The 27,463-nt window shown below is 45.6% G+C and overlaps 1 protein-coding gene and 1 long non-coding RNA gene across 8 annotated transcripts in view; one reads left to right on the top strand and one right to left on the bottom strand.

Moving 5' to 3' along the window:
* Positions 1-25,942, top strand: LOC129491910 (uncharacterized). Its single transcript, XR_008660664.2, has 3 exons — positions 1-156; positions 20,382-20,581; positions 25,893-25,942. It is a non-coding gene; the product is annotated as an uncharacterized lncRNA (long non-coding RNA).
* CCDC3 (coiled-coil domain containing 3) overlaps positions 18,498-27,463 on the bottom strand; it is a 202,887-nt gene continuing 193,921 nt past the window's right edge. For all 7 annotated transcript variants that reach the window (XM_055296624.2, XM_055296625.2, XM_063610187.1 and 4 more), the window contains one exon: positions 18,498-20,549. In XM_055296624.2, the coding sequence (XP_055152599.2) occupies positions 20,286-20,549 (264 nt within the window). In that variant the 3' untranslated portion in view covers positions 18,498-20,285. The remainder of the gene's footprint in view (positions 20,550-27,463) is intronic.

Here is a 27,463-nt window from a genome sequence, read left to right as displayed (position 1 = left end):
TTGGAGAATTCAGTCCAATCTGTCATGTGGAAATTTACATCAATCTAACATTCCTCAAGCTGGAAAAGATCTTATGAGTCTTCTACCTCAACCCTTTCATTTCAAGATGTGGAAACTAAGGCTCAAAGAGATAAAGTGACTTGTGCAAGATTCCAGGTAAAGTTTCCAAAGAAATCAGAACTAACATCTAGTTCTTCTGATATGCGTGTGTGTGTGTGTGTGTGTGTGTATGTGTGTGTGTGTGTGTGTGTGTGTGTGTGTTTCTACTACAATTTGCTGCTACTCAAAGATGTAGCTGTCAAGGATAGAAACAGGGGCCCTGCCTCTGAACAATACACGAGAGGGAGCCCATGTGTTGTTCTGGATGGGTTAGAAGTGGACATCAGCCACCAATGTACAGTATATTATTACCCCTCTTTACTTTTGCTATGGTAGAGGGACAAGGAGTAGCAGCCTGGGAGGCAGAGAAATTAGCTTCTGACCATAAACCTATAGCATTTGCCTTGAAATCAGATTGAAGAAACCCTGACAGAACTCAACTCTGGAGCCCCGAGTATGCGTTCCTTGGATCCAAGGAAAATCATGCCTTCCACCAAGCTCTGTAAGAGGCAGAATTGCATGGCACTTTGTAAATTGATAGGGAATTTTTGTTGTTTCTTGGGAGCTAGAGGTGGTAGCAGAGTCAGCTGCAACAAGATGGTGGTGAAACATAGCAAGTACATGGGGAAAAAAGGAAGCTGCACATTTCCTCCCAAAATGCAGAAGGTGCCTTGGCCCTAAAGTCACCAAGGGGAGAGAGAACACCTCTCCCTGGCAATTGATTTTGAGTCAGAGTACAAAACAATTGAAAGACAAGAGGCAACAACTGGCCATTGTTTGAATCTACAATCATTCAAGTGAAGTTTTGTCTCCTCTGCATTTTTACATAATGCTAAGAAAGGCTAGGATTATCAAAGATGGGAACTAAATGATCTCACTCAGGATAGCCTTCTCACTGTTCTTTACAACACCAGCAGCATTCTTGCCCCTCATTAGTGCTTACCCTGAGAAGCAACCATTTTCCATCCTTAATATTCAGCTCAGTGCAGCCCTGACAGCCTCTGAGGGCTGGAATCGATTTTCTTGGACATCCTCGAGTACTATTGACTGAGGAGTATGGGAGCCTCTGTGGACTGTGTGGGGTTCATGTTAACTTCTACAGTTGGTTATAATGGAGTCAGTCTAGTTTTTTTCATATCTAAATTGATTTCATTATTTTATATTCTCAAGTGAAGAATGAAGTTTAGGTAAAAGCAAGTCCTGGCTACATGTCAAACTCAATCATCAGCCTTTCTTCTCTTCGAGGCTCCTTTCTTTCCCATGCATATGGTGAAGACGTATATATTAGTTTCAGTCTTTCCCGAGTGGCCTGTCGGCTGTGCTCCTGGAGTCTGTGGGCTCTCTCATCCCTCTGGGATCCCACTTTATTGCCAGCTGGGTGCTAACACACCCTTTGATAGTATGGCATTCCCTGACCCTGGTTCCAGTGGGGAGATGTGACTGCATTAGTAATTAAAAACTTAATTTGAATTAAAGTTTCCTTTTTAGTTTAATGTAGTTTGAATTAGGTTTTCTAACATTTGGAACCAAAGAATCCTGACTGAGTTCACTTCACTGCTATATATATTTAGCTTGTTTCTATCAACCTGGCAGGTATCTATTTCTCACATGTGACACACTCAATGTAATTTTTTCTTTTCACCCCTGAAGTGGGCTCTATGTGGATTTTCCCATGTTTCCACCTGTTCCCTAGTGCCTGCTACTAAAGTGTATGGATAATTAAATGAAATTTCATTGTAGGGGGTGAGATGGATTTTATAATAATGTGCTAAATATGACTTTCCTCAGAGTCCAACAGAAAGTCATTTAAGAAGTGAAGCCTTCCCAGTAGATCCATTCAATGGCATATTCCAGTTCCTACACATTTTCCAAAGTGCTTCATCCCTACAATCTTCCAACACCATGTGGACTCTCTACCTACCTAAAGTGTGCCCTGAAGTGCCTCAACCCCTAGAGAGAGCTCCCCAAATAGTTGCTTTTATTAATATCCTACTCTGCAATTAGCTTGATGGCTTTGGAAGCAGACAGCTCAAGGTTCACAAACCTAGCTCCATCACTTACTAGTTATATGAATGAGGAGGAAGTTAGCCTTTCTGACCTTTATTTTCCTCATCTGTAAAATGGGGCTCCATTTTTTATTGTAAAATACTTGCTCCAGGCCAGTTGTGAAGATTCAATAAGACAATAAAGGGAAAAAAACAAAAAACAAACAAAAAAAGACCCCAGAACCTGGTGCAGACTAAATTATAGCCCAGGGCCTCACACTGCTGGGGCCCCCTCCACATGGGTCAAAGCCATTAGGTATAGTTCTGTATTCATTTGACTGTTGTCAGCCGATCAGAGTGCACCTTGTCAGTGGTACTGAACATCTTTTTAATAGCATGGGATTTAAACCATGCTGACCTTATTCTAGCCTTCAATTTCTTCACTCACAGCACCCTTTTAAGGAAAGAACAACTTGGCAGTATCAAATAAGACCAGCTGCCCTAAATTAAGATTTTAAACAGTTAGTTTAGTTCTAGTTTGAAAAGGACCAAATGTCTCTCAAAAGCTCTCTGATGTCTGGAGAAGTATTTTTATTTGGAAAGGGCACCATTTTGTTCTTTAAATGCCTTGAGGTTGGCTATTCATAAGACACTGCATTTTTAAATTAAATAATTAAAATCTAAGCTCTATTCCAATTGCTCCTGATATGGTTTGGCTCTGTGTTCCCATCCAAATCTTATCTTGAATTGTACTCCCATAATTCCCACATGTTGTGGTAGTGACCTGGTGGGAGATAGTTTGAATCATGGGGGAGTTTCCCCCGTACTGTTCCTATGGTAGTGAATCAGTCTCACAAGATCTGACAGTTTTATCAGGGTTTTTGCTTTTGCATCTTCCTCATTTTTTCTCTTGTCACTGCCATGTAAGAAGTGCTTTTCACCTCCCACTATGATTCCGAGGCCTCCCCAGCCATATGGAACTGTAAGTCCAATTTTTCTTCCCAGTCTCGGGTATATCTTTATCAGCAGCAAGAAAAGAGACTAATACAGCTCCCTACAATTCCTATTTAAGAGGCAGTTTTCCCTGGGATGTCAAGCTCAGTTCTACTGAGGAAAACAAATCTCCTGGGAAAAGAAATGGGATTTTAGGGATGTGCTCTTTCCACTTCTGCTATATTGTCTTTGCTTTTAGGGATAATTAGATCAATAAAAGACAGAGCTAGCTGGGTGCAATGGCTCATGCCTATAAACCCAGCACTTTAGAAGACCAAGGTGGGAGGACTGCTTTGAGCCCAGGAGTTCTAGACCAGTCTGGGCACTATAGTGACACCCTGTCTCTACCCAGAAAAAAATAGCCGAGTGTGATGTTGCATGCCCATGGTCCCAGCTACTTGGGAGGCTGAGGCAGGAGGATCACTTGAGCCTGGGAGGTCCAGGCTGCAGTGAACTATGATTGTACCACTGCACTCCAGCCTGAACGACAGAGACCCTGTCTCAAAACAAAACAAAGAAAAACATATTGTTTTTTGACTCTTGGGCGAAGGCCTTTAAGTTAGAAACTTCTGTCCATCTAGATTCATTGGGATTGTCTTGCAGAAATGATAGCTTGTAGAGAGCATGAAGAGAGGTGAAGGAGATTGATAAGTTTGGAGTCAGCAAATGAGGCTCAAGTGACCTGAAGACCCTTACTGGGAGGGTCCCCATATGAAATCAATGCCAGTCACCATGGGCTGATCTCCCACTAATGGTCAAGCATGTGGGAAGGTCTTACCATGCGTGATGTCATGGACCCTGATGCTTTTAGTCCTGTTTCACAGATCCATTCCAGGGCTGTCTGACCCGAAAGCCTTGCCCTTTCTGTTGCTCTAGCCAACCTTTCTAGGACTGAGATGAGACAACTCTAGTGCAGGTCTACTCGGAAATTCGCCACTTCTGCAAAGAAAGGTCTCACATCTTCCCATATCACTCTGTACATCATTTTGATGGCTTTGGTAAACAGGGAGGAAGCTTTGGGTAGTGGAATGAGCAAACCCTCAAGGCCCTGGGGGCAAGTCTCAGCTCTGCAATTTACTAGTTGCATGACCTTGTGATGATAATAGCTGAATGAACTGAACTGTGTACTCCCAAAATTTGTATTTTGAAGCCCTACCCCCAATGTGATGATACGAGATGGAGACTTTGGCAGGTAATTAGAGTCAAATGAGATATAAAGGTAGGTGCTAATATAATGGCATTGGTGTCATTATAAGAGGAGGAGAAGATACCAGAGAGTTTTCTCTCTCTGCCCAGGCAGAGGGAAATGCCATGAGGGTGCATAAGGAGAAGGTGGCTGTCTACAAGCCAGGAAGGGAGCTCTTACCAGATCGAATCTTCCAGCATGTTGATCTGGACTTCCAGCCTCCAGGACTGTGAGAAAATGAATTTCTGTTGTTGAAGCCACCCGGTCTGTGGTATTTTGTAATAGCAGCCCAAGTAGACTCATACGATGGTGAATACCATTCTAAGCACCTTAGAGACATCAACTATTCTAATGCATAACTATGAGGAAGATATTATCACCTGTATATTACAAATGAGAAGCCAAAAGCTTAGAGAGGCCATATGCCTTAGGGGTGAAAAGTAGTTCAGGTAATAAACAAAAAATATGAGCACCAGCAGAAAGAGATCAGGAGTTGCCTAGTGCCAAGGATGACAGAGACTGAATGCAAAGGGGAACAAGGAAAGTTTTGGGGGTGATGGAAATATTCTGTATCTCATTTTCTATCTCGGTGGTGGTCACATGGGTGTAGATATTTGTCAAAACTTACTGAGCTATGCAGTTAAAATGGGTATATTTTGCTGTATGTAATTTATGACCCAAAGATGATTGAAAGTGAAAAAAAAGTGGTCGCAGCCAAAAAGAAAGATAGGAAGTAGAATTAGAACATTTGTGTCTGAATTGAATTCCAGCTCCACCACATATTATTTATGTGCTTTTGATCAAGTTACTTAATCTTTCTGGGTCTCTCAGCCTTCAGTTCTTCATCTCTTAAATGGTAGTAATGTTTTCTCAATGTACATTTTAAGACTTATGAAAGTATTTCATACCGTCTTTTATTCATTTATGCACTCATCCAACAAGCATATAATAAGCACATTCTGTGAGTCAGGCACTGTTGTTGGTAGGCAGGGCAGATGCACCATTCTGGGAAGTAGAGCAGGAAACCAAACAGAAAGGGGACAGGAGGCCAAGGTGGGGGGCATTGCCTGAGCCCAGGAGTTTGAGACCAGCCTGGGCAACAATGTGAGACCCTGTCTCCATTAACACACACACACACACACACACACACACACACACACACACACACACGTTTGTATGTATATGCATAAAACAGACAGGGACTCTGTGCCCATGGAGCTAATTTTCTCTTTTCTAAAGAAGGGATTTATTAGCTTTTTTTTGTTTTAAAACAACTTTTATTTTAGGTTCAGGGGTACATGTGTAGGTTTGTTATATTGGTAAACTCTTGCCACAAACGTTTGTTGAACATATTATTTCATCACCCAGGTACTAAGCCTTGTACCCAATAGTTATTTTTTCTATTTCTCTCCCTCCTCCTACCTCCACCCTTTGGTAGGCCCCTGTCTCTATTGTTCCCCTCTGTGTATCCATGTGTTTTCATTATTTAGCTTCTACTTATAAGTTAGAATATGCAGTATTGGGTTTTCTGTTTCTGTGTTAATTTGCTAAAGATAATGGCCTCCAGCTGCACCCATGTTCCTGCAAAGGACATGATATTGTTCTTTTTATGGCTGCATGGTATTCCATGGAGCTAACTTTCTAAAAAAGAAGAGGAAAGACCATAGACAAGTAAAATGACAATTGCAGGTAGAAATACATGCTATGAATGAAATTAAACAAAGTAATGTCATTACCTAGGGAAGATATTGGAGAGAATGCACAGGGAAAGGCTTCCTGGACCTTCAGGGGGTGTCTGAACCAAGTTTTAAAGAAGGAGGAGGAGATCGTGCAAGGATCTGAAGGAATGGGTCTCCAGGCAGAAGGAATAAGAAGTGCAAAGGCTGGAATGAGCTTGGGCAGTCAAGGAATAGAAAGTCCAGCATGACTTGGAGAGGAGTGAGCCAGGCTGAGGGTTAAGGACCAGGAAGAATAGTTCGAAGTGGGTTTGTGGCGAGCATGGATCAAAGGCTGTGTTGTGGAAAATTATTCATGGTGGGGACAATGGTGGAAGCCAGCAAACTTGTAGGATGTCATGACACTAGCACAGGCACTGGGGGCTTGGACCAGGCTGGTGGTCTTAGAGAAGGAGCAAAGCATGTGGACTCTGGACACATGCTGGCGATTGGATCAACAGGGCATGCTGCTGTATTGAGGGAGGGGAATGAGAAAGTAAAGGCTCAAGAATGGCTCTGAGTGATTTTAACTTCTGCAACTGGGTAGATGTTGGTGCCCTCTGCCGAGGGAAGGAAGTGTGGGGCAGGAAGCCCGGAGCTCTGGTTTAGACTTGCTAAATTAGACATGCCTGTTAGACAACCACGTGGAGATGGCAGGTCTGCAACTGGATATGAATCTGGAGCTCAGAGGCAAGGTCAAGGTTAAAGATGTAAGAAAACGCCCAGAGCAACGAACGGCGTTTTGTTGTTACCTCTCCTTGCATTCACTGCAGGAGCCACCACTTCCTCCTGTCACCTTCTAAAGTATATTTCATTCTCTTTAGATGCCTACAGGTGTGGGGGCAAGGGAGTGGGAGCTCAAGCATGGGGGCAGGAAAGGGAGGCGAGCACAGAGGTGGTCCTCATGGTTCTCAGTAGACATGAGACACGATAGCCAGTCACTGCACTCCAATGAGTAGTCCCTTTCCTGAGGGATCATATATATTTGCAGGCTCCCTGTAAGGAGAGAAGGTCTAGCTCTGTCACCCAGGCTCGAGCACAATGGGGCAATCATGACTCACTGCAGTCTTGACCTTCTGGACTGAAGCGATTCCCCTGCCTCAGCCTCCCAAGTAGCTGGGACCGAGTCACTTGGTGCAAGCCACCATGCCTGGCTAATATTTGTATTTTTTGAATAAACAGGGTCTTGCTATGTTGCCCAGGTTGGTCCTGACCTCCTGGGCTCAAGCAATCTGCCCACCTTGGCCCCTCAAAGTGCTGGGATTACAGGTATGAGCCACCACGCCTGGCCAGTCCTTCTCATTTTAAAGACTACCTTCTGGCTGGGCATGGTGGCTCACATCTGTAATCCCAGCATTTGGGGAGGCCGAGGTGGGCAGATCACGAGGTCAGGAGTTTGAGACCAGCCTGGACAACATGGTGAAACCCCGTCTCTACTAAAAATACAAAAATTAGCTGGGCATGGTGGCAGGTGCCTGTAATCCCAGCTACTCAGGAGGCTGAGGCAGGAGAATCGCTTGAAATCAGAAGGCAGAGGTTACAGTGAGCCGAGATGGTGCTATTGCACTCCAGCCTGGGCAACAGAGCAAGACTCCATCTCAAAAAAATTAATTAATTAATTTTAAAAACCCAAAAATTAGCCGGGTGTGGTGGTACGCACCTGTAGTCCCAGCTACTTGGGAGGCTGAGGCAGGAGGATCACTTGAACCTGGGAGGTGGAGGTTGCAGTGAGCCAAGATTGCGCCGTCCCACTCTAGACTGGCGACAGAGTGAGACTGTGTCTCAAAAAGCAAACAAACAAACAAAAAGACTACCTTCTAAGAAGCACCTTCTCGACCATCCTATCTAAAATGGGTCTCCTCCCTTAGCTTCCACTCCCTTAGCTGGCGACATTTCCTCAGCCAGCACAATGTTGGTTTCATTGAAAGCAGTTGTTTGTAATGATAGTGACTAGTTCAAGTTCATTGTCTCTCTCCACCATTGGATTGAGAGTATGACTCTATGTTGGAAGGAAGTGTGCCTGTCGTGGCAATCCTTGTCAGCCAGAGCTAGCACAGTGTCTGGCACACCCTAGGTGCTCAATAAATATCTGTTGAAGAACTTAATGAGCTATCTCCAAGATATCATGGTTCAGAGTGGATTAATTGAAGCTCCAAGCACGGGCTGAGGCAGCCTTATTCCAGATCACCAAGCCCTTAGCCCAAGGCCAGAAATGGGTTTTTAAAGATGGCATAGGGAGCAATTATCAGGGAGTGTGGAGGCAAACAACATGGCAAATTTCCAAGCCCTGCCAGCCACTGGGCACCATTTGCATTCATCACTCAGCACCATGGCATATGCAAGCTTGTTAGCAGGATCATGGGCCAGAGATGGATGGATCCACTCCAGCCTCCTGCTAAGCTCCAGAAACGAAAGATTTTTGTAAGTGTTTTGAGTTGTTCTCATGAGATGTCATGGCCGGCAAGCTGGAAAACTGTGTGGCTCTTTGCCAGTTGCCTGGTTTTAAATCTAGTCTTCCATGGAAAATGAAATTGAGAAAGAATTTAAGATTTCTAATTGGGATCTGTCCCCTGGAGGGGAGAAGGCTATTTTTATGTTCCAACCCAACACACTGGAGAGATCTGGGAATGCAGCCTGTATCCAACTTCTTTTTTTTTTTTTTTTTTTTTTTTTGAGACGGAGTCTCGCTTTGTCACCCAGGCTGGAGTGCAGTGGCGCGATCTCGGCTCACTGCAAGCTCCGCCTCCCAGGTTCAAGCGATTCTCATGCCTCAGCCTCCCAAGTAGCTGAGATTACAGGCACGCTTTACCACACCCAGCTAGTTTTTGTATTTTTAGTACAGATGGGGTTTCTCCATGTTGGCCAGGCTGGTCTCAAACTCCTGACCTCAAGTGATTCACCAGCCTCGGCCTCCCAAAGTGCTGGTATTTCAGGCGTGAGCCACTGCGAGAGAGACTGGAATGGGAAGCTAAGCACTAGCTGTCCTCCAAAGAGGAAGCCGGAAACAGCACCCAGGTCTCAGCCTCTCAGCAAGTTTTATCCTCCACATCTATTCAGAGATAGGAAGAAGGGATTCAGTGGGTTCAGATAAGAAAGTAGGGCTGGGCGTGGTGGCTCACACCTCTAATCCCAGCACTTTGGGAGGCCAAGACAGGAGGGCCACTTGAACCCAGGAGTTCAAAATCAGCCGGGGCCACAAAGTGAGACCCCATCTGTACAAAAAAGTAAAAATATTAGCTGGGCCTGGTGGCCCATTGCTGTGGTCCCAGTCACTCATGTGGAGGAGGTGGGAGAATCACTTGAACCCAGGAGGTCGAGGCTGCAGTGAGCTGAGATCGTGCCACTGCACTCCAGCCTGGGCAACAGAGTGAGATCCTGTCGAAGGGAGGAGAGGGGAGGGGAGGATTCAGACATTTGTTATCTTGAAATAACAGCCTCTTTCTATGCTGAAGAGTATTAATTTATGCATGTGAATTACCCAGTAGGGAGGCATGAAGGCAAAGGAAAAACCTACAAGATTTCCACCACTGGAGAAGAGGGCAGAGTTCGTGAGTTAAGACAAATCGTGATGAATGCAGGGAGATGCTAGAATTTGTTTCTCTTTTGAAATATTGTATATGCCTCTTAGTGAGGGAAAAACCTGTCTCTCCCTCACTAAATAGTGTGATAAAGGTCTAGAAGGCAAAATACTGTGATTGCATGTATCAATCACAGTATTTTGGGAGAAAAGGGAGGAGTTAAATGTTTGCAGCCCAAGGAAACAGAAAAGAGGAACTGGTGACTCCCCAAGCCCCAAATCTCAATGATATTTGATTATTTGAGAGGTGGAAAACAATATGTATGACACACCACTCGGGCTTGTTGGCATTTGGTGTCTGGCACCAAAATGGTCAGGGTGAGTTGAGGATCGGGCCCCTTCCTCAGAGATGTAGAACGGTTCTTTGTGAAATGCTGTCTGGTTACTTTCTGGGTGCTCTGATTTGTGGGTGATAATGTTCCCTTTTCCTGCCACCATCTAATCCTTGAAAGTCCCACTGTAAAAGGAAAATGAAAAAGAGACCAATCGCATGGGTTGAAAGAGTGCAGCCACAACCGACGGGATTTTTAAAGCAGAAATAGGCTCTGTGCGATGCAAGTGAGCACTGTAGGAGAATCCTACCATCCTTCCATATGCTTCCTGAGCCAAAAGCTTTCCCACTCTTCACGTTCCCCATCCCAATCTGGGTCCCTGCTCTATGCCGGGGGGGCCATCAGCCACAGTGTGGAGGTGAGGAAGGGCTGCGGGAGCCCTGGCCCTTGCTTGCCGGGGTTCAGGGTGGGATGGACATTCTACACTGATGCCAGGACAAATATTCTACTCATCATCGCTGATGCTCATGGTCAAAACAAGAAAAAATTGTGGAAAAAAAATCATTTCTCTCAACATGATGTGTTGCTTTCCTCTCTGAAGTCCCCCCTGGTGAATAATTCTTGGCATCAGGGAGGCTGGGTGGATCTGAAAGGTCTGTGCCTCTAGGACACAGACAGGGCCACCTGGATGGACGCCAGGGAGGCCAGGCCAGCCCCTCCTTGCAGCTGATGCTGAGAAAAACTTTCCACGTGGCCTTGGGTTGGGTAACCCAGAGATCTGCGGCAGCCTGCTTCTTCCAAACTAAACACTCGGGTCTGAGTTGTTAACTCCAACTAAAGTAGTGGCCTTGGGGAACCCAAAGCAAAATCAAACTTACAAAGAAAACTGGTTTTAAACACAGGCTACAAACAACAGTGTGGGATTTAAGCAAAGCTACGCGTTGGAAGAGATCCACGCATTTGAGCAATTGTAAAAAATCAATGCCCTCCACCTATTTTCAGGGGCCATACTGGAAAGCAAGATAGATGTGAAGATGATAGTAGGATGGATGGGTGGGTGGGTAGACAGACGGTTAGATAGATAGATAGATAGATAGATAGATAGATAGATAGATAGATTTTAAATTTACTCATGGAGAAACAAGTGCAGAGAAGCTAAGTCATCTCTAGGCATCACAGCGAAAGCACTTCCGGGGAAGAAGAATAAAAGTCAGCATTGTCCTTTAGCCTCTCACAGCAATGGCCTTCTCCTTATGAAACATTCTTTGTCACTGTAAATTTCCCCATTGAGCCTGGGTAGGCAGCAGAGAGGGTGCTATGACCTGCCTGTTTGTGTCCCCCTAAAATGCCCATGTCGAAGCTCTACCCTGCAATGTGATGGTATCGGAGGTAATTAGGGAGGTAATTGAGTCATGAGAGTAGAGCCCCACTTTGGGGTTAGTTCCCTTAGCAGAAGAGACAGGAGGCCAGGCACAGTGGCTCACACCTGTATTCCCAGCACTTTCGGAGGCCAAGGTGGGCACATCACCAGGTCAAGAGATCGAGACCATCCTGGCCAACATGGTGAAACCCCATCTCTACTAAAAATACAAAAAAATTAGCTGGGCATGGTGGCGGGTGCCTGTAGTCCCAGGTACCCGGGAGGCTGAGGCAGGAGAATTGCTTGAATCCGGGAGGCAGAGGTTGCAGTGAGCCGAGATCGCACCACTGCACTCCAGCCTGGTGACACGGCGAGACTGTGCTCAAAAAAAAAAAAAAAAAAAAAAAGAAGAAGAAGAAGAGACAGAAGAGAAACTGGTTCTTCTCTCTCTCTGCTCTCTGTCGTGTAAAAACACAATGAGAAGATGCTGTCTGCAAACCAGATCCTGGACTTCCAGGCTCTAGAACTAAGAGAAATCAGTGTTAGTTATTTAAGCCACCCAGTCTATGGTTATAGCAGCCTGAACTAACTGAAACAGATGGCTATTTAAAGAAGGGGTTTCAGTTTGGATTAGAGTTGGCCTGCAGAGTCCTTAGAATTCCTTTTTATCCTAGACTTCTCTGTGCTTTAATTGAGTCTTATACACTCTTTGTTGGATGTTGGACTACATCAGGGAGACCGTGGATGACTTACCAGTGCTTCTGTGATTTCCAGATACCATGGGGGGTTGCCAATTGCCCCTCATAAAAATGCCAAGCCCCTAGTGGTGGTGGAATGGAAATAGTGGAGACAGTGATAAAACTGTGTCTGTGGGTATGTACTCACCTAACCATAGGCCACGGTTTTATATGGTTAAGTTGAATTATGAAAGCCCAGGTATGGCGGGCCAACTAAGCTGGCTCCCCTAGGTCCTCAGCTCCCGGTATTCATGTACCTGTGAATTTCCTGCCCCTTGGGCATGCATGGGACCTGTGACTTGCTTCTAGTCAGCAGAATATTGCAAAAGTGATGGCACGTCACTTCCTTGATGAGGTTACCTAAGATTGTGACTTATATCTTGTCGCAGACTTTCTCTTTTGCCCTCTTAGTCTGCACACTTTGATGAAGCAAGCAGCCATGCTGGGGAGGCCCACTTGGCAAGGAACTGAAGGCAGCCAGCAGCCAGGGAGGAATTGAGGGCTTCAGTTCAACAACCTGCAAGAAACCAAATCCTGCCAACCATCTTGTGAGCTTAGAAATGGATCCTTCCCAGTCCAGCCTTCAGATAAGACCCTAGCCCTGCCCGATATCTTGACTGCAGGCTTATGACAGACCCTGATGCAGAGAACCCAGCTATGCCATGCCTAGACTCCTGAACCATAGAAACTGTGAGATAATAAGTGTGTCTTGTTTTGAGCCACTAAGTTTGTAGTAACTTGTTAAACAGCAATAGATCATTAACATATCAGTCTAGAGTGTTTGCATCAGTTTACTGATATTCAGAGCTACTCCAAGGGCCTTAACTTATATCTTCTTATCAAGGGGACTCCCCACATAATTTCTCCCAGAATAAAGTGTTTATTCCAAAGGGAAAGAACCTCTTTTACCCTTAGAGCAGTGATTTTTCAATCCTGGCTGCATAGTATCTTTATGCAGAAGGCGGTTTGTTTTGTAGTGCTTTGCTTCATTTTGTTTTTAATGCCTATGCTGGAGGCCCATTCAGGTAGGAAGAGGGAAGCTGGCAGGTACCCTTTCATTTATAGCTCCTAGTTGTTCCTGTTGGGCAGCCAGGGTTGAGAACCATTAGTTTAGAGTCACATTATGTAACTGTCTGGCACTTTTATAGTGGCAGTTTTGTCCCTGTTTCCAGCATCCAAAGGTCCAGAAATATTGAAGTCTACTCCCAGCATACCCAGCTACACAATAAAGACATGTTTTTAATAAAAGGACATTTCTGTGTCTGGTTTAAATATTCTTATTTTATTGGACAGGAAGAAATGAAATGCCAGGCCATTTAGTTCATGCCCAAGCATCTGGCAACAGGAGATTCATCTCACAGGGGCAGAATAATGCAGCCAACTTGTGATCCTTTCAAGGGAAGCAGGATTAGTTGGAAAAAACATAACAAAAATGTTTCACTTTAGTTTCAGCCTCCTTTCTGAGCCCTTAGCAAAAGCGGAAGAAAGCTGCAGACAAGCTAATTAGAGTTTTACCCCTTCACTATGTGCAGCCTGCAGGGCCGAAGCCAATATGATCTGGAGACACCCAGGGAGTGGCAGCAGGAGGGCAAAGCGGGGAGAAAATCAAGGGGCTTTCTAACCCCCTCCCTGGAGAAATATTTACTGGGAAACCAAGAAGTGAGTTTGCCATGTAGCCGTCTTACTGTACAGTTGGTCATGCAAGGTGGGGAGCCAGTGGTACTATTGGAGGATGTTTTGCATGATCTTATAGTCCAGGAGAGTTGGAAGCTAGAAAAATCTTTATACATAGAACAAACAGTTTTGAATCATAGCAGTTCAGCTGCTAGAGGATTTAGCCGTGAAACTATTCTGGTGTAGGATTTTTTCTTGAGGCCAGCCACTGATGAGACCCTAGAACCCAAGGAATGATTGTCATGGCCCCTGCTTTTGGCCAGGGCTCAGGCAAGATGCGAGGCCAGGATGCAGAGGAAGAGGAGGAAACCTGAGTGGTGAAGAGTCCTTCTTTGTTTCCTTCACACCTCCAGTTCTTACGATGCTGGCAGCCTCGGTACCTGATGCTGCCATCTTCATCCCTTCATTCTTTCCTCGATGAGCATTTAGTTAGTGTCACAACGTGCAGGCCATGAAGATCAGAAGTGAATTAGCCACAAGCCCTGTCCTCAAGGAGCTCAAAAATTAGTGAGAGCAACAGACACAAGAGCTAACTAGAAAGAAATGTTGTCTAGAACAAGAGCATGCCCCAAATGCTATAGAATTACAGAGGGAGGAGTCACTGATTCCAATTAGGGGGTTAGGGAAGACTTCACCAATCAAGATTTCAGTGATACTCAGTTGTTGCACAATGTTATGAATATATTTAACACTAATGAACTGCACTCTTCAATATGGTTAAGAGAGTAGTTTTATATTATGTGTTTTTTTAACCTGCAATTTAACAAATTGATACTTAGCAAAACTTTCCAGTTGGGCTTAGACTGGATAGCCCAGGTCTTCTCAATAGCTATCCACTTCCAAACTACAATATTTTAAAGAATTACAAAAGTTGTTATGAGGAATGAGAATCATGATAGCATTTGGGCAAGATTTTTAAACTTGAGTAGGATTTTCTCAGATAGAGGTGGACAAAGAGAGGCCAAGGCAAAAGGTAGAGGAAATGGTAAAAGTAAAGACACTGGTGCTGGGTAAGTTGCATCCAGTGAGGGTTTATATTGATGAAGGGAAGGCAGGAGGAACTGAGACAATGATTTTCTTTTATTAAGATAAAATTTGCATACAAAAATTCACTATTTTAACCATTTTTAGGTGTATAATTAAGTGGTTTTTAGTGTATTTACAGTGTTGTAAAATACTACTGCTATCTAATTCTAGAACATTTTATCACTCCAAAAGAAACCCTATACTCACTCCCCATTCATGTCCAGCACCTGGGAATTCCTAATCTACTCTCTGTCCCTTTCTTTTTCTCCTCTCCCTCTGGGACTGTCAATATGTGTATGTTGGTCCACTTGATAGTATCCTATACATCTCTTAGGCTCTATTCATTTTTCTTCATTCCTTTTTATTTCTCTTTCTCAGCCTGGATAATCTATAAGTTCACTGATTATTCTGCTTGTTCAAATCTGCTGTTGAGCCCCTCTAGTGAAGTTTTCAGTTATTTGTACTTTTCAACTCCAGATTTTCCACTGGATTCATTTTTATAATTTCTATCTTTTTGCTAATATTCTCCATTTGGTAAAATATTATTCTTCTGGTTTATATTTTATTTATTCTTTATCTATTTTAGCATTACTAACAAATTGAAGTTCCAGGGTTTTCTCTTGACCTTCCCTGGCACAATAACCTTAACCCCATGGTTCAGAGAGCCAATGTGGGCATCTGCCCGAAGCCAAGAATGTCTATTCTGACTACTTACTCAGGAGCTGGGGAAAATAGCCACAGAATGGGTTTACAGTCTCATGAGGCTTAATGTGAGGTGGATTTGTGCCTGAGCACCATTTACTCTCTGATCCCCATAGGCATCCCCTCTAACTGTTGTCTCAGTAAGAGCTCAGCACCAGCATCAATAATCTCTCAAAGGTTTTAGGATTTTCTTTGCTGTGGTGCACATTTACACTGGTGAGCATCTGAAGCTCCCTTTCTAGTAGTCTAGGAAGATCCATAGCATCCTGTAACATTACCACAATGTCTTTCTTCAAGGGTTCCTGACCTTCCTTTGATCGAGGGGCTCTATGACCCATCTTAGGTCTTGGAATTGGTTGAAGGGCCATGAATTTCCCATACATGTAAGTTCAAGTCAGGCTTCTGTCTGCCAGATCTAGATTTCTCTTTTTTTGAGAGTCTTGCTTTGTCACCCAGGCAGGAGTGCAGTGGCACAATCTCAGCTCACTGCAACCTCTTCCTCCCAGTTTCAAGTGATTCTCTTTCCTTAGCCTCCCGAGTAGCTGGGATTACAGGCACCCACCACCATGCCTGGCTAATGTTTTGTACTTTTTTACTAGAGATAGGGTTTCACCATGTTGGCCAGGCTGGTCTTGAACTCCTGACCTCAAATGATCTACCTGCTTCAGCCTCCCAAAGTGCTGAGATTACAGGCATGAGCCACCATGCCTGGCCTAGATCTCCCTCCTTCCCTCCCTCTCTCCTTTCCCTCCCTCCCTCCCTCCCTTCCTTCCTTCCTTCCTTCCTTCTCTCCCTCCCTCCCTTTTCTTTTCTTGCCTTTCATGCATTTCTTTTCTTTCTTCTTTCTTTCCTTCTTTCTCTCTCTCTTTCTTCTTTCTTTCTCCCTTCCCTTCCCTTCCCTTCCCCTCTTCCTCCCCTCCCCTTCCCTTCCATTCCTTTCCTTTCTCTTCCTTTCTTCTTTATTTCCCTCTCTCACTTGCTTGCTGTCTTTAGCTCTCTCTCTCTTCTTTCTTCTGTCTTGCTTTCTGGTATACAAATCAGTCCAGCCTTTCCTAGAAGGTCCATCTATTTTTCAGTCCTAGGAACTCTATGATCCACCATTTGGATGACCTCCTTGGCCCTGCTTCCTATTACAATGACCACATCCACTTTGTGTCTGGAAGTTGAGCATGGCTACATGGTGTTTGTACCCTAGTACCCCACAATCCACACTGAACTCAGGGACCCAGGTTAATGGCAGCATCTCCCACATTCATCTCTAAGCTTCCAAGTATGGCTGCCTCTGTGCTTTTCAAGGATGCCAACACGTGATACTTTTTAAAGTGAATGTGTTCCGGGTCTTCTCAGGTGCCAAGTTAGGAACTAGCTGACTGAGTTGCAATTTGAATCTTCCTGTCTCCCTAATCCTTTGGATTATTTTGTCTAAATTATACCTAGCAACGTCTGGCATCTCATCTTCATTCAGCATAGGTTGCCACTGAGTCCATAGTTCAAGTAACTGAGCAAGAACCACCTCCAGCTGCCTGAGTTAGCTAGCACATTGAATCCTGACACTGTCAAACACACCCATATAAATAAATTCTGCACAGTCTAAACTTAGGTTTCCCCTTTGCTAATCTAGGAAAGACACTAGATATCCATTCCCACCATGTAACCCTTAGGCTTTAACCACTATTAATTAGCAAAATCTTGAAATTACTTTGGTGTGTAAGCAGTTTTCTGAGTGTGACTTGGTGAATTTCCCTATGTTCAATTAATCTAATTATAGATCTGGAGGTAAAGACGGAAAGGTAGCATGGGCAGGGTGAGTTTCCCGGGCCTCTGACCATGTAGTCACACAGAGCCTTGTGCTTCAGAGGGTCCCACACTTGGTTTAATACTTTGCTGTTGCTGCCTTGAAATTTTCAATTTTTTTAATAACGGGCTCTGAATTGTCATTTTGCACTGGGGTCCTGTAAATCTTGCAGCTGGTCCCGAGAGTGGGGCGTGAAGACAGTTGGGCTCTTTATACACAGTAACTATCTCAGGAAAGGCCACGTGTGGTCCTTAAGCAAGGTAAGGACAGCTTCATCAGACAGGGAGGGAGCTGCTGTTTCTGTTAGCAGGAAGGCCCAACAGGGTTTATGAGTCGAGGGGAATTGGACCGAATGTATCTATTAAGATTTTTGAGGTCCCCCTCATTCCCAGTGAGTTACTGAGATTTTTCTATGAGTTCTGGTAAGGCTATGACTTCAACCTAAGTTGCCCTATCTGATTTTTGGCTATGTTGGCTTTGTGGTTAAATAAATGGACTTTCTGGTTTTTTTTGGCCATGGCTTAGGTCAAGAATTATTTCTCTTTTGTTTTTGTCTTTGTTTTTGTTTTGAGATGGAGTCTCACTCTGTTGCCCAGGCTGGAGTGCCATGGTACAATCTCGGCTCACTGCAACCTCTGCCTCCCAGATTCAAGTGATTCTTCTGCCTCGGCCTCCTGAGTAGCTAGGACTACCCACCACCACGCCCTGCTAATTTTTGTATTTTTAATAGAGATGGGGTTTCACCATGTTGGCCAGGCTGGTCTCAAGCTCCTGTAGGTCAAGAATTTAAACCCATGTTAGCTATGGCCCACATGCTGCTATCTTGATTTCTGGAAACTGCAGTTTGAAGATTCTAGACTCTACCTGGCCCTTGTTATGTGAGTTTGGAAGTCTCCTGGGCTCCTTGTACCACAAAGGGAAAGTAAACAATGGCCTGGATCTTGGAGACAGTGCCCGGACAGGCTGGCTACAGTGCATCAAGGTCTGAGTAATTATTAGAGTGTAAAGCATAATATATTCCTACAATTAACAGATGACAAGGGTAGCATAAGATGACAGTGCAGCAGATAACAGGGACCTGGGGATCCTCTGTGTTTTTCTGAAGACATTGATTAATGTCACTGCTTGTCCCTTGTGAGGAGCCAGGCAGGAGAACACTGCTTTTCTGCAGGTGTGTTGAGAAACGGAAACCCCAGAGCGAGACGGGGTGAGGCCACATCCAGACAGGGATGCAGAGCAGGCTTGAATTCAGGCTCCTCAGTGCCCCAGGTGTTACTCACAGGCATTCCCCCCAGAGGATCTAAATCACTTTTCCAGGCCAAAGCTGGAAATCCTGAAATCTCTCTGACCCAAAAGAAACACTCATCATCTCACTGTTGTGGTTGAAATCGCCGCTCGTATTTATTGGAAAAGCAGAACAGGATGCACCTGCAGGGGTGCAGCTTCCATGGTTCTCCAAGCACGGGCTGTACATCACCCTTAGGCTGACCATTCCCTTGCGGGGGAGCAAAACTGCTTTGAGGAAATGTCCCCAGGAGGAATAAACTAGAAGACGCACCTGCTATTTCACCATGCTATGGAGAATACAGCTAACGAAGTGGTGGCAGAAGCTTGGCCATGTGAGTGCCCCAGGGTAAAAGTCTCCCTTCTGTCCAGTCCAGAGCAGAGACTTCTCCCCCTTGGACAGAAGCCTGCCACCAAGACTCAGGTGACATAAGAGTCATCTCCCCAGACTGGCTGTCAGAGCAAGAAGCACCCAGCTTTCCTAAAGGCAGAAGAGTGGAAATCTGACAGTGCCTGCCGTTTCCGGTGCAGAGGGCAGCATCACCAGGCCCTGCAGTGTCTGGGTGGTCTCTGGGGGGCAGATCCTGATGAGGGGCCAGGAGGCCTTTATTGGTGGAACAGCAGGGAAGGGCCCTTGTTGGGTTGAAAGGCCATGATCAGAAGGCAACCCAGAAAAGGCCACTCAGTTGACTTCTTAACCACACAGCTGGGACCTGCTCAAATGTGCCTGAGCAATAAGTATAGTGAATACTTTCATTTTTACTTATAGTAGTGTCTTAAAAGTTTTATTTCCAGAAAGGTGAAGTGCTTTGGTGGTGTAAGGAACTGACGTAAGGACAAGTGCACTGATGTACACATATTCCTATCGGAACAAACAAGGCTTGTTGAGGGGAAAGTATTTGCATAAAGAAGAAGAGATTGGAATGGCTGGAACGAGCCCTTTGGGAGGCTGGCTGGGAGTGAGGTCAGGTCACGTGATCCCAGTAGGTTAGGAGGTGTCTTTGCAGAAGTTCACAGCGTCTTGGAGCACCTCACTTTGAATTCACAGACATTAGAAACAATTACTGAGCAAACAAGAAGTTAGATTATAGCAGTGGCTGAGAGATTGCTCAGGTTCTCTCAATTTAGGAAGCAGTTTGATGACCCATGGCAGGCCGATCAAGGCAGTTGCCCCCTGTGTTAATGAGACCCATAGGTATCATCTTCAACTCTTTGTAGCTAGTGTTGGAAATCAGGTATAATTTATCTTGTTTAATTATCTGCTGCCCTGCTCCTAATTCCCTCCCCTGTGATGAGCTTATTAAGTCTTCACCTGCCTCAGCTGAAAGGAAAATGCTGGCTGGATAGGGAGGCCCTGCACGTGTCGATTTTCAGGCATCTTGGATGCAAGGCCACCACCCCCTTCCAAAGATGTGGACAGTGAGGTGCCAGCAGGTTCCAGCACTAACCTCAGCTCACTCATCAGGACTAACGGTTGTCCTGGACTGGGTATCTGGGAACCACCCTGATTTTCTTCTGAAATAAAGGTTAAGCACGTTGATGTCTTTTACACTAGAGATTCTAAAATGTTCTCTCCCCAGTCAGGGCTCTTTCTGGGCCGCTCTGCAGGTGAGCACTCAGCCCTCAGGGATCCCGCTGCCTCTGGACTGCCAGGCACTGTGTCTGGGGTCAGGCCAGGAAGGGGCAGCGCGTGGGGTCTGACGTTGAGGCCAGCACCCAAGGGGAAAGCAAGCCTTGCGTTTTATCCGTTTAGACTCTACCAAATGCGTGATTAAAAACAAAAACTCCTACAACCCTTGAAATAGCTGCATGTACAAAACCTCACTCATTCTCAATTACCGCCAGGACTGGCCCTGCACACCCGGCGGCCCCCAGGCCCGTTACCCCCGCAGGTAGGGGGCGCGCACGGGCCCCCGGGCGTTGATGTGCGGCAGCGCGCCCGCCGCCAGCTTCTCACTGAGTTTCTGGTTCGCCAGCTCCAGGTGGCGACCCTTCTTACGCGCCTGCCGCAAGGACCTCTTGACCTTCTTCACACGCTCCCGGAGCTGCCGGTTGCGCTTCTCCAGGGTGGCCACTTTCTGCTGCAGTTTCTTGACGTGGTCCTCCTCCTCGAACAGGGCCTTCTGCACCGAGGAGCACATGAGCTAGAGGCAGAGACAGCGTGCAAGGAGAGGAGGTGAGTCCCAGAAACTGCGCTGCGGGCAGGGGAGTCCCAGAAGCTTCCCCGAGTGCTGACAGCAACACAGATCCCGATTCCCCACCCCAGGATGGAGATAAACCCCGGGATGTCCTTGACAGTGACATTCCCTGCCCTCCACCCTGTGAATCCCGCCCTGGCCTCAAATATAGAGCCCCAATTTTGCTTTCCATACTTGGCTTCCTTGGAAGAGGTTGTTTTCAAATGATATTCTGAATATTTGTCACGCGTAGCAAAAAGGAAATAGCCCCGCTTTGGTAGAGGACCAAAACCAGAAATGCACACACAAGGTGGACAGTTCTGGGGACGGGAGGGGCCGGGGGGGGGAGTGAGGTGACCTAATTAACAAAGGCTGAGCCACTTACTCCCTTCAGCTGGGCTGGCCAGCACACAGAAGGTGGATAGTTCACAGCAAAGAAAATGTCAATATCTCTTAAACGCATGAAAAGATGCTTAGCCCCACTCAAAATAAGATAAATGAAAGCCACAGTGAATTACTATTTTTCACATATTAGATTGGCAAAATTTCAGAGTCAGGATTTGGGAGAGCAGGTGCTATCATACTGTGAGTAGAGTGTTGACGTCTATGAAGACCAATTTGGCTCCGTCAAAATAACTGCATATACCCGCTGATCTAGTAATTCTGGGACTATATCATATAAATACTCTCATATGTGCAAGCTGCCACATGTGCAAACATTATGGCATTATTATATTAAAAGATTGGGAACAAAAAATACCCATCAAGAGAGGTCTGGTTCCATAAATTATAGTAAATCTACACAATGCAAAGGTTTGCCGTTTTTAAAGGAACAAGACAGCTCCGTGTGAATGGTGGTGTAGCAGTGTCTAAGTGGTGTTCAAATTGAAAAGCTGTGCAGAACAGTGTGTATAGTGTGATACCAAGAGTGCGAAATATGGCACCCATCTGTGTCTGTTTAAATACGCATACACTATCTCTGGGAGCATATGCAAGAAATGGGTAAGGGTGGCCATATCCGGGGAGCAGAGAGGACAGGAGGAAGAAGATTCATTTTCACTTTTGTAGTTCTTGAATTTTGCATTTCATAGGTTTGGCTGTGTTCCCACCCAAATCTCATCTTGAACTGTAGCTCTTATAATCTCCATGTGTCATGGGAGGGACCCAGTGGGAAGTAATGAAATCACGAAGGTGGGTTTTTCCTGTGCTGTTCTCGTGATAGTGAATAAGTCTGAGGAGATCGGATGGTTTTAGAAAGAGCAGTTCCCCGGAACGCTCTATTGCCTGCCATCACGTCAGACATGACTTTGAGCTTATTCACCTCCACCATGATTGTGAGACCTCCCCAGGTATGTGGGACTGTGAGTCCATGAAACCTTTCCTTTATAAGTTACCCAGTCTCAGGTATGTCTTTATTAGCAGTGTGAGAACGGATTAATACAGTAATAAGGCTGGCATTTCCTTTATATGTGTGTGAGCACATATATAAAAAGAGGTATTCTCATCTCCAATGTTTCTCCTTCCTCTCTCATTTTACCTCATCAGAAGCTACATTCCCAAAGAAAGACTTGAGCCTCAACTTTCCTCTGCTTAGAAATCTCCATTGAGCCAGGCCAGATACAGTGGCTCATGCCTGTAATCCCAGCACTTTAGGAGGCTGAGGTGGGTGGATCACAAGGTCAGGAGATCGAGACCATCCTGGCTAACACGGTGAAACTCCATCTCTACTAAAAATACACACACAAAAAAAGCCGGGGATGGTGGTGGGTGCCTATAGTCCCAGCTACTCGGGAGGCTGAGGCAGGAGAATGGTGTGAACCCGGGAGGCAGAGCTTGCAGTGAGCCGAGATCGCGCCACTGCACTCCAGCCTGGGCGACAGAGTGAGACTCCGTCTCAAAAAAAAAAAAAAAAAATCTCCATCGAGCCCCACTATCTACACTGCAGTGTGGCAGTGATGGGTGAAGAGCTCAGACCCTGAGGCCAGGCTGCTTTGGTTTCCAGTCCTGCCTCTTCTGCTGACGAGTGACCTGAGACCTGGGGCAAGCTTCCTAGGCTCAGAGTAGTGGACTGTGGTCTGCATTAGCCAGAACCCACTTAGTACTAAAGGATTGATTTCTCCAGCTTCTTGGAGTGCTGCAGACCGATAGCCCTAAGCTGAGTCTCTCTCCGGAAACTGACCCTGACCTAAGAGAGCTGCCCAAGGTCACGCCCCCTTCTTTGCAGCACCTGTATCCAAGGACTGGTTGACACTAGGGTATGAAGACCAAGGCCCCTCATCCCAACTTGGAAGATCTCTGAAGGGCGGTCCCCACTGCTGGGTGTCCTGGGGTAGGCTACAGCCTTCGTTGAGACTGGATCACAGGCCAATGTCTGCCTCTGCCTGTTCTTGTTCTTTTCCTCCCAAGGTATTAATCCCAGGAGCATTCTTGAAAATACCACCTGTACCTCTTTTACATTTTTTTTTTCTTTTTCCTTTTTTTTTTTTTTTTTTGAGACAGAGTCTTGCTGTGTGGCCAGGCTGGAGTGCAGTGGCGCCATCTTGGCTCACTGCAATCCTCCACCTCACGGGTTCAAGCGATTCTCCTGCCTCAGCCTCCCGAGTAGTAGCTGGGTCTACAGGCATGAGCCACCAAGCCCGGCTCGTTTTTTTGTATTTTTGGTAGAGACAGGGTTTCACTATGTTGGCCAGGATGGTCTCGATTTCCTGACCTCGTGTTCTGCCTGCCTCGGCCTCCCAAAGTGCTGGGATTACAGGCGTGAGCCACTGCACCCGGCCCACCTGCACCTCTTATTCCAAAGTCTACGTCTCAGGGACTCTGGCCACTCCCAGTGGGATGATCATGGTTGTTGGGAGGATTTCATGAGTTTTACTTGAAAAATGTTTAGAACCATGCCCTGGTGCACAGTAAACATTCACTAACTGTTAGCCGTGATTATAGGATAGAGTCAAATCTCCTAAAGCCTTTAACTTTTGTGATTGGACCCAGCCAACATCTCCAGTCTTAGTGTTCTTCCTTCTGTTCCCCCATTTTATACCCAAGGCACACTGGGTCCCACCCAGCTCTTCCTCCAACACACCAGCACTTTCTCATCCCAGAGGCTCCACCTTCCACCTGGAGCGCTGTTCTCCCCAGCTCTGCCTGGCCATCTTGGAAGCCCTCTGTGGTCCCCTTTAATGATGCTTTCCACCAGGTCTCCCTGTGTATGTAATGTGTCCCCCTCTCCAGTCTCCATGGCATGCTGTAGCTATTCACACCACACGCCAAGTACCTGGTGGCACTAGGAGAATGTGACTCAAGGGCCTTGATGTTCACAAGTTACAAGCTCCTGAAGGCCTGGTTCCCATTGGTTTTTGCATCATTGCTGCCCTGGCCATTTTAGGCCTACAGTTAAGAAAAAGGAGCCAAGTGGAATGTTCAGGTATAAGTGGAATGTTCCAGTAATACCTGTCATTTAATGAGAAACTCTGGGCTCCCGGGGAAGCCACTGTTACAGGGGAGACCATATGTGCAACACTGCCCTCTTCTGGCCAAAATGAGACCCCCCTCAAAAAGATGAGAAGGTGGGCCTGAGAAATTCCTGGGAGAACTGACAGTATTTCTATTGTTTTGTGGATAGATATTAGCTATGGAACTTAAGCTCTAATATGGCCAAGTACCAGGCTGACCACTGTATATTGGCACTCCCTCATTAAGTCATGAGTTTTCTACAAGTTATGGTAGATTCTCCAACCAAGAACAAGACAAAAAAGTCCAAAGTCCATGACAACAAGAGGATTGGGGTTTTGGAAGGCTGCTTGCTCAAATTTTCAAAGAGCAAAACCCAATAGTGGCTGGAACATAACATCAAAGAGGAGTTGAAGGCAGGCTTGATGACGGTGTTCAGAAGCTGCGTTTAAAAATCGTGAAAAATAGAGGAGGATGCTGGGACTTAAGTGATCACGTATTAAGAGTTCTAAGACACAACACTCTTCATAGTCAGCTCTCAGCTATGGACACAGCTGTTCTCCAGGGGAGCAAGAGGATGAATTTCACCTCCAGCAAGACTTAGAGCCCAAAGGAAGACCTTGACCCAGGCCGTAAAAACCAAGATGGAACAGAGGGACGCCTTGAAGTGCATCTGTGTGTGTATCTGGAGGGGGAGGATCATTGAGATGGGAATGATAAATTCCCAAGCAAAGGTGAATGTGAAAAGAGTGGATGGGATGAGGGGAGTTCCTTGGTGAACATGTCATTCTTTGGTCCTCGTGGCCTCTAATACGGGTAGGGTTTGAGTAGGAGCAAAAGACATCAAAGGACTCTAGTAATGTATCCGACGTGACCAACATAGCACAGCCATGACCCAGGACTGCTTAGCAGGCAGGTCTGTATCTCTGCAGCAAAGTGGGCCATGCCTCTGAGTAGGGGGAGCCTGTGTCATGTGAATTGAGGCTAACGCCATAAAATAACCAAGCCACTGCTGATGGAGCCGATGGAGCGATGAAGCCAGTGGAGCCCTCTGGCATCCCAACTATCACCTCAAAAGAAAATCCTGTATTTAAGAAAGCAAGAATTTCTAGAGAAGAGCTGTGCTTTCCAAAATGTGTGTTTCTTTAAGAAACGCTGCTTTCTTTGGAATGCTTTCCAAATGAAATCCATCTCCTTTTAAAACTGCTTTAAAAAGAAAAAAAGGTCCAGATATGCTATTTGCTCATTTTGCTTTGTGGTCTTTTTTGGTAAACTGAGAAGAGCAGGGAAAGGCCAGGCCAAGAAACAGGTACTGCCATATTTTCTTTGAAGAGGAACCAAAGAGAATGTCCTACAGGGCATCCCCGAAGCAACAGACTCCTCATAGGCAGGCCCCACTCAGGGCTGCAGCACTCAGCGCCTCCCAGGTTCTTGGGTACCTCTGGCATTCGCCTGCCCAGAGCTTTTCTCTGGAAGTTTCCATGTGGCCAACAGGAGGCCTGCCTAAGGGCAGATGGGAAGATTGCCCTGGGAGCCTGCTCTTTTATTTTCAAAAAGACAAAAGTTAGGCTGGGATATCCATCCTTCCTTATCTGTCTAAAATAACACTTTTTAAAACTATCAAAGCACACAGTGATTGTAGAAAAACATTTTTTAAAAATATGGGACCAACAAAAGGAAAATCAAAATCATCAATGATTCTATGGTACAGAGATAATCACTGTGGACATTGTAACATATTTCTTCCTAGTATTGTTTCTACGGGTATAAATAACGGTTTCAAAGAAAACTGGAGTCCTGCTGTTACTCGGTTTTCTGTTCTAATTTTTTTTCCCTTTTCATTTTATCATGACTGTTTTCCAGTCATCGGTCTGTACACTTCCCGTGAGTATTTCATGGGAGCTGGAGGAGGGAGCATCTGGTGGTTCCACCCGGCCACGAGGACTAACTCACTAGGCAAGACTGGCTCACTAGGCCGGGCATGGTGGCTCTTGCCTGTAATCGCAGCACTTTGCGAGGCTGAGGTGGGAGGACTGCTTGAGCCTAGGAGTTTGAGACCAGCCTGGGAAACACAGGGAGACCCCATCTCTAAAAAATAAAAATAAAAAATAGCCTGGCATAGTGATGCACATCTGTGGTCCCAGCTACTTGGGAGGCTGAAGCTAGAGGATCACTTGAGGCTGGGAGGTGGAGGCTGCTGTGAGCCATGATTGTACCACTACAATCCAGCCTAAGTTAGAGAACAAAACCCAGTCTTAAAAAAAAAGACTGGCTCAGGCTCACTAGTTATTAATCCTCCTCTATCCTTAGGACCACAGGCCAATAGGGAGAGATGGCAAGATGGGTGCTTATGCATCCATGAGACTGAGTGGCCTTAATGTGGCCTTTTTTGGTCACCTGTCTCCAGTGATGGGACAAATCCGTGGAGAGCTCTTCACCCGGAGCCTCCACCTGAAGTCTTCCTAAAAGTTTTCTGGGTTCCCAGGGAAGCTCAGGTGTGAGAAAGTTTCACAACCAACATCTTGAGCAGTTAAGGAAGTATATCCATGATACAATCTAGAGCCACCTCCGTCATTTCCGAACCGTTTTGGCTTCCATATGTTCATTCATTCTGGCAAGAAGCATTTATGTGCGCCTGGCACTGTATGGTGCAGAAAGTCTTCCCCAGTTATTCTGCAATATAGCAAGTTTGTATCAAGCTAAACAAAAAGACAGTATGTTTTTTAAAAAAAACTATCTCATGGCACCAGACATGCCAAAGAGTCACCGAGAGGATACTTGCCTTTCACAGCTGCTTTTAATTTAAATAACCACCTATAAAGACAAGACAAAGTGTACTTTCTGAAATGTAAAAATGTAAGGGAAGAACAGTCCAAATAGCTTGCTTTTTTAACACTGTTCCTGTTCTCGGGATTCAAAAATGAGAAGGAAGAAAAAAGAAAACCTAGAGCAGTGATCAGGAAATGATGGCCTATGGGCCACATCTGGCCCCCTGCCTGTTTTTGTGAATAAAGTTTTATTAGAACACGGCTATACTCATCAGTTTATGTTTTGTTTGTGGCAGCTGTTGTGCTACAATGGCAGAGTTGAGTAGCTGCAACAGCTGATTCCACGAAACCTAAAATCTGGCCCTTTGCAAGGAAAAGATGCTGAATCTTAACCTCAAGAGGGGCTCATGGCAAACAGGTGGGAATTGGATGGGTTTGGAGGGCAGCTGGTCTACAGGCAAAAAATGGATGAAGGGCAAAGGGTTTGAAAAAAACACCTGGTGCCAGAGACTCCCAAGAACCTCACTGGCCACATCTCACCCCTTTCCCACCACTTTCAGACATTGTTTTGTGATGATGGCTTTGGCTGCCAGGTCATGGTTCAAGGTCTCCATGATCCTTGTCAAAGCTCCCATCGACTTCATGTCAATGTACTGCAGCCAATTT

This window comes from Symphalangus syndactylus, chromosome 10 (genome assembly GCF_028878055.3).
Source record: "Symphalangus syndactylus isolate Jambi chromosome 10, NHGRI_mSymSyn1-v2.1_pri, whole genome shotgun sequence".
Classification (NCBI taxonomy): domain Eukaryota; kingdom Metazoa; phylum Chordata; class Mammalia; order Primates; family Hylobatidae; genus Symphalangus; species Symphalangus syndactylus.
The sequence above is the reverse complement of the archived record's forward strand: the minus strand, read 5'-3'. Positions and strand labels throughout refer to the sequence as shown.